Here is a 15,753-nt window from a genome sequence, read left to right as displayed (position 1 = left end):
TGCCAGAGTCTTGCTCTGCCAGCCAGGCTAGAGTGCAATGGTGTGATCTTGGCTTACTGCAACCTCTGCCTCTTGGGTTCAAGTGATTCTCATGTCTCAGCCTCCCGAGTAGCTAGTATTACAGGCATGCTCCAGTACACCTGGCTAATTATTTTTGTATTTTTAGTAGAGATGAGGTTTTGCCATGTTGGCCAGGTTGGTTATCAACTCCTGGCCTCAAGTGCTCTGCCCGCCTTGGCCTCCCAAAATGCTGGGGTTACAGTTATGAGCTACTGTGCCCAGCTTCTTCTTCTTAATTAGCCTGAATAGAAGTTTATCAATTTTACTGATCTTTTAAAAGAACTGGTTTTTGTTTCACTGAATTTATATATTATGTTTCTGTTTTCAATTTTATTGGTTTCTGCTCTAATTTCAGATGCTCCTTATAATGGGGTTGTATCCCAATAAATCCACTGCAATTTGAAAAAATATCGTAAGTCAAAAATGCATGTAATGCACCTAACCTACTGAATGCTGTTGCTTAGCCTAGCCTCCCTTAAATGTGCTCAGAACACATGTGTTAGCCTACAGTTGAGCAAAATGATCTGGCTATAACACACTATAGAGTATTGATGGTTTATCCTGATGATCACATAGCTGACTGAGAGCTGTGGCTTGCTACTGCTGCCCAGCATTAAGTGACAGTATTGTCCCACATATTGCTAGCACAGGAGAAGATCTAAATTGAAAATTCTAAGTACAGTTTCTGCTAAATGCATATTGCTTTTGCACCCATTGTTAAGTTAAAAAATAAGCCAAACCATCTTAAGTTGGGAACTGTCTGTATTATTCTTTCTCTTCTGCTTGCTTTAGGCTTATCTAGTTTTTTTCTTCTCTAGTTTCCTGAGGTGGTGGCTTAGGTTGTTATTGATATTATATAATTTTTTTCTCTCTAACATATTTACTTAATGCTATGAGTTTTTTTCTAAGCACTGCTTTTCCTGCATCCTACAAATTTTGATGTTCTATTTTTATTTTCATTCAGTTAAAAATAGTTTACAATTTCTTTTGAGACTTTCTCTTTGACTCATACATTCTTTAAAAGTGTCTTGTTTCATCTCTAAATATTTGGGAAATTTTCAGCTATCTTTCTGTTATTGATTTCTAATTTATTTCCAATTTGATGTGAGAGCCTACTTTGTACAATTTCTATTCTTTTAAATTTGTTAGGGGTGTTTTGTGACCCAGAGTTTGGTGGATCTTGGCATGTATTCCATCAGAGCTTGAGAAGAATGTGTATTATAGTTGTGGTTTGATGGAGTATTCTATAAATATCAATTAGATCATGTTGATTAATCATACTGTTTAAGCCAACTACATCTGTATTAATTTTCTACCTGCTTGCACTAGGACTTACTGACAGCAAAATGGTGAGGGTTCTAAATATAATAATTGTTTGGGCTTATCTATTTCCCCTTTTAGTTTCAACCATTTTCCTTCATGTGTTTTGGTTCACTTTTGTTAGGTATACACATATTTACTATTGTTATATCATCTTAGACAATCAGTCTCTTTATCATTATCTTTATCCTTGACACTTTTCCTTCTTTTGTAGTCTGCTTTGCATGAAATTAATATAGTCATGCCAGCTTTATTTTTATTAATGTTAGGATGGTGTATCTTTCTTCATTTCTTTACTTTTAATATGTCAGAGACATTATATTTAAAGTGGGGGGTTTTATTAGGACAAATACCAAATAAAGTATTTTGCATGAAGGGCTTAAAACCTACATGGTAGGTTAATAGGTGCAGCAAACCACCATGGCATGCATACCTATGTAACAAACTTGCACATTCTGCACATGTATCCTAGAATGTAAAGTAAAATAAAAAATAAATAAATAAAAAATAAATTAGCTGGGCTTGGAGCCAGCCACCTGTAGTCCCAGCTACTCAGGAAGCTGAGGCAGGAGAATTTAAATAAATAAATAAACAAATAAATAAATAAATGGGACTTATTGTAGGCAATGTATAGTTTGTTTTTTTTTTTTAAAAAAATCAATTTGAGAATTTCCATCTTTTGGTTGTTGTATTTAAACAATTTATATTTAAAGCAAGTATTGATATATTTGAATTAAACCTATATTTGTTAACTGTTTCATATTTGTTGCCAGAAGCTTCTTTTTTGGCCCTCCATAGTTTTATTTGAGCAAATTATATAATACCATTTAATCTTTTCTCCTAGAGTATGGACCATACTTCTTTAAAGAATTTTTGTAGTGATTCCCCTGAAGTTCACAGGTTACATTTTTAACTATTCCAAATACACTTTCAAATAACAGTGTTCCTCTTTATATGAAATATAGGGATATTATAACAGTATTCCCAATTCCTCCCTACTGTCCTTGTGACATAGCTGTCACATCGCACTTACTTATATACTATAATCACCTATACATTGTTACTACTATGATTTCAAATAGGCAGTTATTGTTCACATCAATTAAGAATTTAGAAAGGATTTCTTTTACCCTAATTTACACATTCTCTGATTATCTTCCATGCTTTATGTAGATCCAAGTTTCTGATTTATAATACCTTCCTCTTGCTTGAAGAACATCTTTTAACATATTCTGTAGGGCAAGTCTACTGGGGATGAATTCTCCAAATTTTTGTCTGATTGTATTTTAACCTTTTCTTTACTTTTGAGGGATAATTTCCCTGGACCTAGAATTCTAGATTGGTCACTTTTTTTCAACATTTTATATATATTTTACTTTGCTTTCTTTGCTAATGTATGGTTTCTGAAGAGAAGTCTGTTGTAATTCATTCTGTTCTCTATAGGTGGGTGTTTCCCTGCCCCAGCTCTGGCGTTTTCAAGATTTTCTCCTTGTCTTTGGTTTTCTACAGTTTGAATACAATATGCCTAGGTGTCATGTTTTCTTTGGAAGGAGTGGCATGTATTTATCTTCTTGATATTCTCTGAGCTTCCTGGATCTGTGGTTTGGTGTCTGTCATTAAGTTTGAAAAGTTCTTAGTCATTATTACCTCAAATATTTCTACTTCTCCTTTCCTTTTTTTCTTTCTGGTATTCCAATTATGAATATGTTTGTTATACCTTTTGCATTTTCATTCTTTTGATTCTTTAAATTTTAGTTTGGGATGTTTCTGTTGATTTATCTTCCAGCTCATTGATTCTTTCCTTAGCCACATTGAATCCATTGATTAGTCCTCAAAGACATTCTTCATTTCTGTTATATCATTTTTACATTTCTAGCATTTGCTTTTGTTTTCTTAAAATGTCCATCTTTCTGTTTATATTAACCATCTTTTATTGTATGTTGTCTTCTTTTTTCCATTAGAGCCCTCACACTCTTAATCACTATTGTTTATCTCTTTCCTCACATTCCATATCCAATCCATCAGCATGTCTTGTTGACTTTATTTTCAAAATAAATTGAACTCAGACACTTCTCACCATTTTTTAAATCACCTTAATAAAAGCCCCCTGTTTCCTTGTCAACTACAATGTCTTCCTAACTTATTTTGTAACTTTTGCTTATTGAGTTCCTCCAAGAAGACGCAGAGTAATATTTTCAAAACTATAAACTCTATCATTGGCACTCCTCTGCTCTGTGGAAGGCAGTGGCTTCTCATCTCTTTCAGAGTACAATGCAAAGCTCTCACCTTAGCCCTGTGGGATTGGCCTCCCTTGTCTTACTTTTTCCTTGCTTATGCTGCTAGAACCTCCCTGGTCTTTGGCTCTTACTAGAAATTGTTGAGTCCATTTCCTTTTGCTGCCAGCATTCATGTATTGTTCATTCACCCTCCTCACTTCACTCTGGTTTCTGCAGCTCAGAGAAATGCTCCCTGACCTAAACACTCTCTCCACCTGCTTTACACTTTGTTTTTTTCCCCTAGCACTTATCATTACCAGACATTATATATTTATTTGTTTATTGCCCATCTTCCTCACAAAAATATGATGTTGCAAGGGTAGGGATTTGTCTTTTTGCTCCAGAGCAGTGCCTGATTCTGAATAACTTTGTTGTATTAAGTGAATGAATAAAATGAAAGCTGCTTCAAAGTGTATAAGCATGTGTACATTTTACATGAGTGATAACAACATTCTTCTATTCCTTAGGGACTTTTTTAACCATTCTCGACCAGTTGTCATACCTTTGAAAAATCGTGATGAAGATGACTTTGAGAGCTAATTTTGGTAGGAGATAGCAGTTTTAGCCTATCTGCTCCATGTGTAGAATAATACCCTATTTTACTACATCTGATATTCAAGCACTATAATCTATTAATAGGTAAATAATTTTCAAAAATAAAAGCATCAGGGAAAAAACAAGAAAATTATTTTTAAAAAAGAATTTCTAGACCAGGATGTGTGCAATTTGAAATCTCTAATAAGAAATATTATAGCTGATTATTCCAGGAATTACAGAATCATGATCATATCCATAATGGATCAATAGAGGCACTGGCTTATATAATTGTTTGCCCTCTAAGGATTCTAGAGCCCCATATGTAAACACAGAACACATTTATATTGATTACCAGTGCATGTGGGTTTCTACAAATTGTGCCAGTCAGTGTTTTCCCAGGCAGTTATGCCATGGTAATTAAGATTATGGGCTCTGAAATTAGTCTGCCTGGGTTCAAACCCCAGCTTCATGTGTCAGTTTCCTTGGCTGTAGAAAGGAATGCTAATAGCACTTACATTATATTGTGGCTTTGAAAATTACATGATGTAGCGTAGTCAGGAGCTTAGATGAGCACTTGGGATATGGCAAATGCTCAATAAATGTTAGTTTGTTATTATTACTGATCACAAGCAAGACAAACTGGTTCTCACGTCAGCACGAAAGAAATTATTGAAGTAATTTTGGTTAGATCACAGATTTAATGTGAGAGATGAAGAACCAGACTTGGAAAACAGCATGGCAGCCAGCATTTCACCATTGTGATGCCTTGGGGGCAGCCTGGCAGCAGTCATGACCTTGACTCCTGGGCAGCAGATTCACCACAGGACAGCAGACTGAATCGTTCTCTGTCCAGACGTCACAGTCACAGGGGAGCAGGCCGCAGGTAGGGCCCGGGTCACCTACCTTTACCTTAGAGTCTAGAGACACAGACATCAGTAATTGCCTTGTAGATTTTGTGATGGAAGGTGAGTCCTGACACCCACCAATTCACGTACCAGGGAATTTGCCAAATGTAGAAAGGTGACTAAGATGCTGGGAAACCAAGTATTAACAAATAAGTATTACATCAGTTAGTTAATTCATTACAGTTTTCAATAGTTTTCAAACAATGCCCTACAAAGAACGGCTCACTTAAATGTACTCCAAAAGAGAATGAAATCTCTCCTTGGTCATCAGCTTTTCTAAATTTCTGTAACTTTAGGTGATTCTGAACTTCTTAGTGATTCTGAATTTCTGGAAGATTCTGAAACTGGAGTCTTATTTGGGATGTATTCAAATCCTAGAGATCAGTCAATCTGTTCCCTTTTTCATTATGTAACATGAAACAGAAGAACCTTTCCAACTTGCCTTGGGAACCTGCTTCTACAATAGGGTATATCATCCCATTTAATAAAGGGAGAGTTATATTTGCATTGTGACCCCTTATCTGAGGTCATCAGGACTGTGCTGTACTCCTAAGTTCCACTGTAAAGGAATAGACAACAACCTTGTCTCCCAATCATTGTAATCTGTATCAGAGAGCATCATTAGATGAATGAAGATGGATGGAAATATTCTCATGGTCAGGAGGTGGGAAAGGCAGGACTTGATGCTTGGAAGCAATGAACCATAGTGTTAGGGCATGGGGAGAGCAGCTCTGAGGAAATGAGACCCCCAAACATGCCATGTGTGACAAGTTGGGGGGCAGGTGGTAAATTGGACATCCTTTACCTACTAAAAATCATCTTCACTGCCTCCCAACCCCACCAATTTTTCTCAGTTGGGTTTGAAATTGTCTTTGGTTCTTAGACTTTATGGGGAAATAAAAGGAAATCCTAATAAGGTCCATGCTAGCAAAACTCTAGAAGAAGAAACTAAGAATTTCAAACTGGTAGTTGGTTAATGAGAAAAGACGATGTTAAAGGATTTTGTTAAACAAATGACCAAAAAGTTACCGGAAACGTCTGCTTCTGGCCAAGATTGAGTAAAGAGGGCTAAATTTACCATCCCACCAGAAAATATAATAAACAAAAACTGGACAAAACACTGGACATGACACTGTTGTCTTTAAACGTTGGACATCAATCAGTGCAGGGTGAGAAAGGGAAAAAATTGGGGTGAGCTTTCTGATTGCTTCCAGCCTGGAGAGAAGTTTCAGGCCACAGCAAGTGGGGGGAACCTAGGTGTTAGTATATGTATAAGGTAGCACATCACAGTTGCCAAATGAATGGTACAGGAAAGAAAAACTACAAGAACAGAGGAGTGAGAGCCACAAAACTAGAGTGGGGTTCAAGATTCGCTATGGATGAAATGGGCATTAATTGGATTTTCAAGGCCAATACAAGAGGAGGCATAGAAAAAGACAAAGGTGGTGTTGGAAAATATTATAAAAAGAGGCACAGGCTCATCCTTGTTTTACAAAAAATAAAGATTTTTGGAGGAGATTTGTAAAGACAGGTTTGAAAAGTACTTTGAGACTATTTGTGGAAATTCATGAATCTTAGAGTTTGATTTTATTCAGATCAGTATCTTTTAAAATGTAAAACAAAACCAGGGTACCCTATCTAAAATCAGTTATTTCCCTAATCCCAATATAAAAAACACATATAAAAGCATAGCTGCTTTAGGCAAATGGGGGTATGAGATGACCAGAAACCTCAACAGCACCACCTCTGGTGGCCCCATGGAACTGCCAAGAGTTTCCTGCTGATGGGTAAGGCAGTCATTGAAGGATTGATTGAAAGGAAGACTGAAGATAGGCAAGATCAGTCAATTGGGCTGGAGGGAAGACTGAAGATAGGCAAGGTGACAAATTAGAATCTGTTGCAATGATCTAGGCAAGAAGGAATAAGCGTTTGAACTAGGAGGGAAACTTAAAGACAGCAAAGATATAGGCAGAGACATATGAGGATATGTTCAGTAGGTTAAGGTGAGTTTGTAGATATGAAAGGAGAGAAGAAAAGAACAATAAGTAGCTTTAAGTGAACCAGATAATTTATAGTTCCTTGACCTGACACATTTAGAGGCTGTGATAACACTAATAATAATCTATAATTATACAAATTACATAGTGTAATGATGTAGCGTGATATGATGGTCTTACCAATGCTTTACAATCAATAACATTGTGGTACAGAGGCCTTGGAAGCAGACAGACCTCGATTCAAACCCCTGTGCTGCCTGTGGTATGACCTTGAGCATGGTAGTTAATCTGAGCTTCTTTCTTTTCTATTAAATGGGGGGCAATGACAGTACTTACCTTATAGTATTTGAAGGGAGAGTGTTAGAATTGATACAGGGGAGTCTTTCTGGAGCGAGTTTTATTAGTTATTGTCTTTATTTATTTCTTAATTAATCAGCACGTCTGTTTTCTTTAACATGTTGAATTCAAAAGCTCTTAGTGTATTTCTTTGTCTCACTTTTTAATACCCTGTGAATTATTGAGAAATGAAAGGCAGTGATTATGCAAATGTTTGAAATATTTAATAATACATTAAAGTAGTCATGGGAAACTGGAGGGATAGCTTTACTGATATTATACTAGTTTTTTTTTTTCCAGAAGCATAGCATATTAAGAAGAGGAAAGCTCATTTCAATAACAGAAAATTTAAAAATTGAAGTGCATTAGAAGCATAACCCAGTGAATTCTATCACTAATGAATATTAAGGCAATATGTTAACTTTTTCTGAGATGCAATAGCCAAGCCAAAGAATTTAAAGAAGGAAAAAAAAAAAAAACAACAGATGATTAAACAAATTGTGAAGTAATTAGAGGTAGTCTTTGAAAATGCCTCATTAGGCATTTGACTCATTAGGACAGATCTTTTTATTTTAGGGCCAGGATATAATTGTTTAAGCAGCTATGTCTTTAGCTCCTTTCTCCTTGCCACAAGTTGTCCCCCGTACTGCTTTTCCACCTAGCTCCCAAGTGACTTTGAAGAGACTCCTTAGGCCTCACCTTCCCTAGAGAGTGCCCTTCGTACCATCTCTCGCTTTCCTCATTCCTATTGCCTGTGTTTATTGCTTTAATGAATTCCCTTAAGTTAGCACTTCCTAGGGTGGATTAGAATCATCCAAATCCACATGGATTGCTACTAAGTGGAAATTGTATACTCAGCCTTTTTAAATCCTTACAACAATGTGATGAGGATTTAGAGTTGCTTTAACCTAAGGAATTGAAATTCAAACTGGTGGTGGCATTTCATACTTACAGTGGGCCCACAGGATGAAAGAGAGCTTGGTATCTCAATCCCTTATATAAAACAGGTGGGTCTTGTTAGAAAAATCCTTCTTAGGAGAAATACCTAATGTAGATGACAGGGTGATGGATGCAGCAAACCACCATGGCATGTGTATACCTATGTAACAAGCCTGCATGTTCTGCACATGCACCCCAGAACTTAAAGTATAATAAATAAATTTTTTAAAAAAGAAAAATCCTTCAATAATTGTTAAGGTTAAAATTTTAAAAAGGTACAAAGAAATTTGCTTTGATGCAAATATTGTCTAGTCAGTTACATAACTTGAGAGATAATGAGAATGTACAGTAGCAGCTATCCAGGGCATAACACCTGTATTGTGCTGTTGAATATATCGCTCAACCATTCTGGAAAAGGGCATGCTTGTGTATGAATGGCAATGTACCTTGTGTGTATGGCATTCCAAGCCAACATGTTGTTTGCTGCAAATAAACTTCTTGATTGTCAAAAATATTTGCATGGCCTAAACTAACTGTTTCTTTTGTTTCCCTTCTGCCTTATGAACTGGTAGTTTGGCCTTTTGACTTTTCCCTGAGAGTTGCCAAAGGTAGGCAGTTGGGGAATGAACTTAAGTAAATTCCATATTACTCTATGTTGCTGCTCTACTGACAATTCAAGAAAATGTCTTGGTAGGAAGCAGGGAATGAGTTTCAAACTCTATCTTTAAATTTCAATTATCCGTGCCACTCCTGTGGTCCACTGCTCTGTGTAATTAAGTGTAAGCCATATGTTCCATAGTGACACAGCCTGTTGTTTCTGATCTGTAGCTTTCACTTGACCTATGGTAAAATTGAAATAGAAATCAGATCTTTTTTTACCTTCTTCCACTCAATTCTAGTTAGATATTTTTGAACTTCTGTAAAATGCCTGCAATCTTATGACCAATAATATGTGAAATTACTACTCCCATGTAGAAGATGATCCATTCTTCATTGAACCATTCCCTTGGGATCCTATCACATGCAGTTGGCCATATAATATGTATAATTTTTTGTTTTTGTTTTGTTTGTATATTTTGTAGGGAATTTGGAATTCGAAAAGTATAGTACATTTAGGGTATATGTATTAGTCCATTTTCATACTGCTATAAAGAAATACCTGAGACGGGGTAATTTATAAAGAAAAATAGGTTTAATGAGCTCACAGTTCCTCATGGCTGGGGAGGCCTCACAATCACGGCAGAAGGTGAAGGAGAAGCAAGGGTTCGTCTTACATGGCGGCAGGCAGGAGAGCATGTGCAAGGGAACTGCTCTTTATGAAACCATCAGATCTCATGAGACTTATTCACTATCGTGAGAACAGCGCAGGAAAAACCTGCCTCCATGATTCAATTACCTCCCACTGGGTCCCTCCCACAACGTGTTGGGATTATGCTGCATCTTTCAAGTAAGGCTTGAGCACATTCTTAATTTCTTTCTAAATTTATAGAGTAGAGGTGTAAATAGTATTTGGATAAATCACTGATTAATACTGAAGAACCAGGCATTTTCTTACCACAGTCCCCATTTAAAGTAGGTAAATTCAAGATGAGGTTTGGATGGGGACACAGCCAAACCATATCAGTATATTAAAGAAAATATTTGTTAGTGCTAAGTGAATCTATTTTCACTTACTTGATTGTTTGATGATTTTATAAATAGTCAACTGTTTCCTCATCTTTTCAGTTGTATTTTGTTGTTCCAAAGCCCAAACCTGTGTGTCTTGTGTTGAACAACTTGAGACACACAGTTGTGAGATGTAAATGGGTGTGGTGGTTCAACTTACTTCTTTACATAGTACTACAACTAAGCCATCTAAGTAATCTACTCCTAAATTCCTCCAAGAAGGGACATATCATGATTTGATTTAAATGTAACATCCTTTTTAGAGAAGTTTTCTTTGTCTCCTTCTTCCACAGTCACTTCCTCCCATCCATTGTGCTTTCAGCAGTTCATTCGTTCATTAATTCTATCAACAAGTACTGAATAAATTTTGATCAATGCCTTCCTCCCTCCAAGCTGAAAACTTGATAGAGGGTAACATGATCTGTATTTGTTTACCACTGCACCTTCCATGAATATACATTGTAAGTATTGAATGGAGTTTTACTAAATGAACAAATACTTTGATATAATATTTTTGGTAACCACCAATATCAATTTTTGAATTGATTCTAAAATTCTTCTGTTGGAAATCAGCTTATCTTTAGTATGACTGCTAAAGCCTTTTAAAGTGCGTGGTAATACTTCATTTTGTTTTGTTTCATTAACCTATGTGGTTTTCTTTATCTTTGGAATCTTTTTAAAGGAAGATAAATTACATTTATGGAAGGAGTTTTTTTTTTTTAATACTTTATTTTTAAAAGGTAAAATACAGTGTGTAGTTATAATTTGGCAACTCTTGATTTCACCTTAGGAAAAACAGTATCACCTTCTAATCATTTCTTTTTAAATCAAATCACTTGCTTTTATTTCTTTATGTAGATTTGCTATTAAAAGATTGTAATCACTGCTGCATCTTTCCTGTAAGACTTGAGCACATTCTTAATTTCTTTCTAAACTTGTGGAGTAGAATTATAAATAGTATTTGGGTAATACACTGACTAATATCAAAGAACCAGGCATTTTCTTACCCTAGTCCTCACCCAAAGCTGGTAAATACAAGTTAGAGCTCATCTTCTCAAAACTCTGATCTCAGAATTTCCTGAGAAATCTGAATCTAAAAAAATTCTTTGCTTTTGACATATTTTCCCTGATTTCTACCATAAGTCTCCTGCTCTTACTTTTTTTTTTTTTTAACATTTCAAATAGAAGATGGTAAAGTCATACAGTACAATCTCAGCATTGGAGGGTCTACTGGAGGTCAGCTAGTGCAAACGCTTTCTGGATAATGGAATCCCTTTGGGAACATCCCTTGAAAGTCCTCATCTAGACTATTCTTGGAAACCCACAGCGATCCACCTCATCATTTCCTATGATGGCAGTTTCTATCTTTGTTGTTAGCTCTGAGTGTTACAAACTGCTTCTTTACATTGAGCTGTAACTAACTAAAACGTTTCCACACCCTGCTTCTATTTTAGCCTCAAAAAGAACAAGTTGAACCGTCTTACGCAGAACAACCCATCTAAGGGCAGTGCTCCTGCTTCCTCCGTGTTTTCCTTTCTCTAGGCTAACCCTTCTTTGTTCCTCACTTGCTCACTATATGACCTGATTTCATGTCTCCTTATGCTTCTAGTTACTGTAACTTGAATAGACTGATTTTTCTTATATTTTCAGATCCAGCAATGAGTGTGATACATCAGGTGTGCTCTGATGACTTGAGATTATGGTGGAAACATCATCTCTCTTAATTCAGATATTATAACCTCATTGGCAAATCTGGCAATGAAAGTTGAAATGCCTGACCAGGGACAATGGCTGGTCAGATGCCACTGTTCTCATCTTTTACTTTTAGGTGTCCTTCAATTTGTTAAGTTAGTACCTAGACAATGTCCTGAAACTTGTTAAAGCAAACTTCTTTTCAGAGCCGGAATATGGAATCATACTTAATAGAGAATGATCTTGTACAAGTTGGTTAGTTTCACTAATGGTTTCTCAAACTTAACAAGATTATTGTAAGAACTAAATTAGTTCTAAAGTGCTTCTGTGTATGTAAATGCTTAAAATATGTAGTAAGTGCTGAATGCATATTAGTAATAATAATCTTTATTATAATTTTTACTATTACATGGGAAAGGTTTATTTTAATACTGAGCAAATGGGAAGAGTTCATGGTGTCGCTATGTTTTTAAAGTGTCATTTAATATATTATGTATTTATATATAAAAACACATATATAACATATATATATATATATATATATATATATATATTTCAGTCACACGTTTGTTCAAATATACCGTATGAGCAAGTCATTCTTAATTATTCTTGCCCATGAATAAGTCTACTTGGACTACATAGTTTTAAAAACTCCCTTTTAATTTACTATTAAAAGAATATTACTAGCAGAAGTAGTCTTTGATGCTAAACCATATTTTAAGAATAACTAATTAGAATTCTGTTCTTGTTATAACACCTGTTACACACACACAACCCTACCTGGTGTGTCAGAGTCAGTTTGTTTGGGCTCACGAGCACCTACTGTTCAATTTTGGTAAGCCACTTGATGTCAGACAAGTGGCCTGAAATTTGTGATGGTGGCAGCATTTACACCATGAACACTGGCCACTGCTACAAATCAAAGTCTTTTTCTTTTTCTCTTGGAGAGACACTTGTGAAACACTTACCAGCTCACCTTGCTTAAGAGTATTTATTCAAATATAATGAAAGATGGTTAGCTTTGAAGATTGTTTTGTATAAAAGTTTACATGGGAAAAAAGTAAACTAATTGGTTGTTTTCCCCCTGTGTTTTTAGGGATACGAAAAGACCGAAGAGGAGGGAGAATGTTGAAACACAAGCGCCAGAGAGATGATGGGGAGGGCAGGAATGAAGTGGGGTCCACTGGAGACATGAGAGCTGCCAACCTTTGGCCAAGCCCGCTCATGATCAAACACTCTAAGAAGAACAGCCCAGCCTTGTCCCTGACGGCCGACCAGATGGTCAGTGCCTTGTTGGATGCTGAGCCCCCCATAATCTATTCCGAGTACGATCCTACCAGACCCTTCAGTGAGGCTTCGATGATGGGCTTACTGACCAACCTGGCAGACAGGGAGCTGGTTCACATGATCAACTGGGCAAAGAGGGTACCAGGTAAGAATGTGAAACTCAGCTTTTAAGAGTTAATAGCTTTTCAAGAAGTGGTTGTGATGTCCTGGGAGAAATATAGGAGAAAAAGAAGCAAGCAATAACTTGTTATGTAATTGGTTTCAAGGTTACAGGAGATGTGTACATTTTCAGTATCAACACACTGTAATTTTCCTGGATGTTAGAAAAGAATATTTTTAAATCAAAATCTAGGAGACTAAAATTTTTAAGTTGACATAATTTATTTTTAACCATCTATTCACCAAAAAGATTTAGGGTGGACACTACATGATAAAACTATTTAATAGTATATGTTCACAGTAGCAGAAACTTTTAACACTAAATGATCTACAAAAGTTTTTAATATTAATGACCTTTGTTCAAAACGTCTCAATTATTAATAAAACATTATCTTGAAAAGATTTTTAAGATTGGGTGTGACACCTCGTGCCTGTACTCCTAGCACTTTTGGGGGCTGAGGTGGGAGGATTGCTTGAGCCCAGGAGTTTGAGATCAGCCAGGGCAACATTTTGAAACCCTGTCTCTACAGAAAAGATTTTAAAAATTAGCTGGGTGCAGTAGCACACACCTGTGGTCCCAGCTACTGGGGAGCTGAGGGTAGAGGATGGCTTGATCCCAGGAGACCAAGGCTTCAGTGAATCATGTTTGTATGGAGTGCCGCTGCACTCTAGCTCTGTCACCAAGACCATGTCTTAAAAAAAAAGTTAAGAAAGATCTTTATGGATTAAAGAGATAATAATAAGGTTATCTACTGAATGCCAATTATTTATCCAACCTGGTTTATACTTAATATTTTAGGAAAAAGAGAAAGACAGTGGAAAAATAAATTAAGGTTTCATCCCTGAAAGAAACTTTTAGAGACACAGTGGCTGAAGTGACACCTTGTTCCTTTAGTTGATTCTCTCAGAAGTGGTATTGTGGTAAAATTGGACTATTATTCTTGTTGCTCTGGGAGAAGAACTCAAGTGTGTGTGGAAACAAGACTAGGAAATGACTTACTCCCTGCCCCAGTGTATCCATTCAGGAACGAATGTAGATGAACTGAGGCAAGAGGAAGCTAAATTTTTTTTCTGGGCTTATAGATAAAACGAGTGATAGATTTAGTTAGACATTTTCTCATTTGGGTTCTTTTAATAGATACGGTTAATTGTTTCCTATGAAGCATGAAATGTTTTGTATGAAACTAAAAGAATGTGGAGTTTGGTACTTGCATTTCAAGGGTCACTGCTGTGTTACAGCCCAAGTGAACTTATGTTTGGCTTCAAAGAATCTTACATGTATTTGTACCTATCAGCATATAAACATATGGGCTGTAGAAAAAGGAGCCAGCAGTACCAGAACCCAACCTTGTTAGAGGCCACCATTTTGGTGGTTTGGGTGGTTATTAGGTTACAAGGGAGCATGGAGAATAACAGGCAAATTTAGGTTTTCAGTGTCAGTTGAGCTGGCAAACAAAAATTCCTGGTCATCTTCAGAATGAAAAGTTTTCTTGAGCACTTACGTATTTTAGCATTTTTATATGAAGCAGACACATTATAAGTTAATTGTTGGAATCTAACTGTAATGTAGCTATGTTTTTTCTTTATATTTGTTATTGCCTTGTTCTTATATTTTAGGGAAAGAGAAACAAAGAAAGAAACTAATGGTCATATATTTGAGAACCAACTCTTGGTTGCTGTTAATTTTTATTTTCCTGCAAACATATATTTTCCCTCATAAAATCTTGGTAATATTAGCTCTGGAGTACTGCTGAACTCAAGTATAGACATCTTCCTATGTATCAGTAGATTCCCATCATGACATTTTTCTAACAATAAAATATTAAAGAACATTTGAAACAACTGGAATTAAGCTCAAATATATTACCAGTGGTTGAAGAATTCACATCAATAATTTTCTGAATTTGGGAATAAAGTGGAGAAGCCAAGGAAAGGAAATATTATATATAGGCTAATAATTGTTAAAATACAATTATTAAAGCCAGAGCTAGGCAAACTTATGCTAATAAGATCTATAACAAAACCACTCTATAACTGCATCATGTTAGTTTAAAAGACCTGAATGATTCCAAAATCCTTAGACTAATAAACTATGTCTTCTTACTTCATCATTTAAAAAAAAGAATTATAAAGGCAGAAAATGAAACTCTGTGTGTGTGTGTGTGTGTGTGTGTGTGTTCCATGGGAATGCAGTTGTTGTAAATCAAAGGCCTACTTGTCTGACCAAGCAAAATAAAATTAGTCACTAATTTTAAAAAAGATGAAAAATAAGGGAAGAAAAAAGTCTTCTGCAAAAGCTCTATAGATAGTTGTCAAGCTTTTCAGAAAAATGGACAAAGAGACATTTTGAAAAGCATTTATATCTTATATATGTCCAAATACCATCTATTATTTAAAAACCATAGCCCACACTGAAAATCTGATATAGGCAATGTAACATTTATGAGATAATAGTTTGAGAATGACAATGATAAGAGCAATTTTTAAAAAGAGGAAATAGGGCAGGCACAGTGACTCACACCTGTAATCCCAGCACTTTGGGAGGCTGAGGCGGGTGGATCGCCTGAGATCAGGAGTTCA

The 15,753-nt window shown here is 35.9% G+C and overlaps 1 protein-coding gene across 2 annotated transcripts in view; it reads left to right on the top strand.

Moving 5' to 3' along the window:
• The window catches only part of ESR1 (estrogen receptor 1), a 383,841-nt gene that overhangs the window by 224,146 nt on the left and 143,942 nt on the right, over positions 1-15,753 (top strand). For both annotated transcript variants that reach the window (XM_037742173.1, XM_017537594.2), the window contains one exon: positions 12,824-13,159. In XM_037742173.1, coding sequence (XP_037598101.1) covers positions 12,824-13,159 — 336 coding nt within the window. The remainder of the gene's footprint in view (positions 1-12,823; positions 13,160-15,753) is intronic.

The sequence above is a fragment of the Cebus imitator genome, unplaced genomic scaffold (genome assembly GCF_001604975.1).
Source record: "Cebus imitator isolate Cc_AM_T3 unplaced genomic scaffold, Cebus_imitator-1.0 Scaffold6, whole genome shotgun sequence".
Taxonomy (NCBI): Eukaryota; Metazoa; Chordata; class Mammalia; order Primates; family Cebidae; genus Cebus; species Cebus imitator.
The sequence above is the reverse complement of the archived record's forward strand: the minus strand, read 5'-3'. Positions and strand labels throughout refer to the sequence as shown.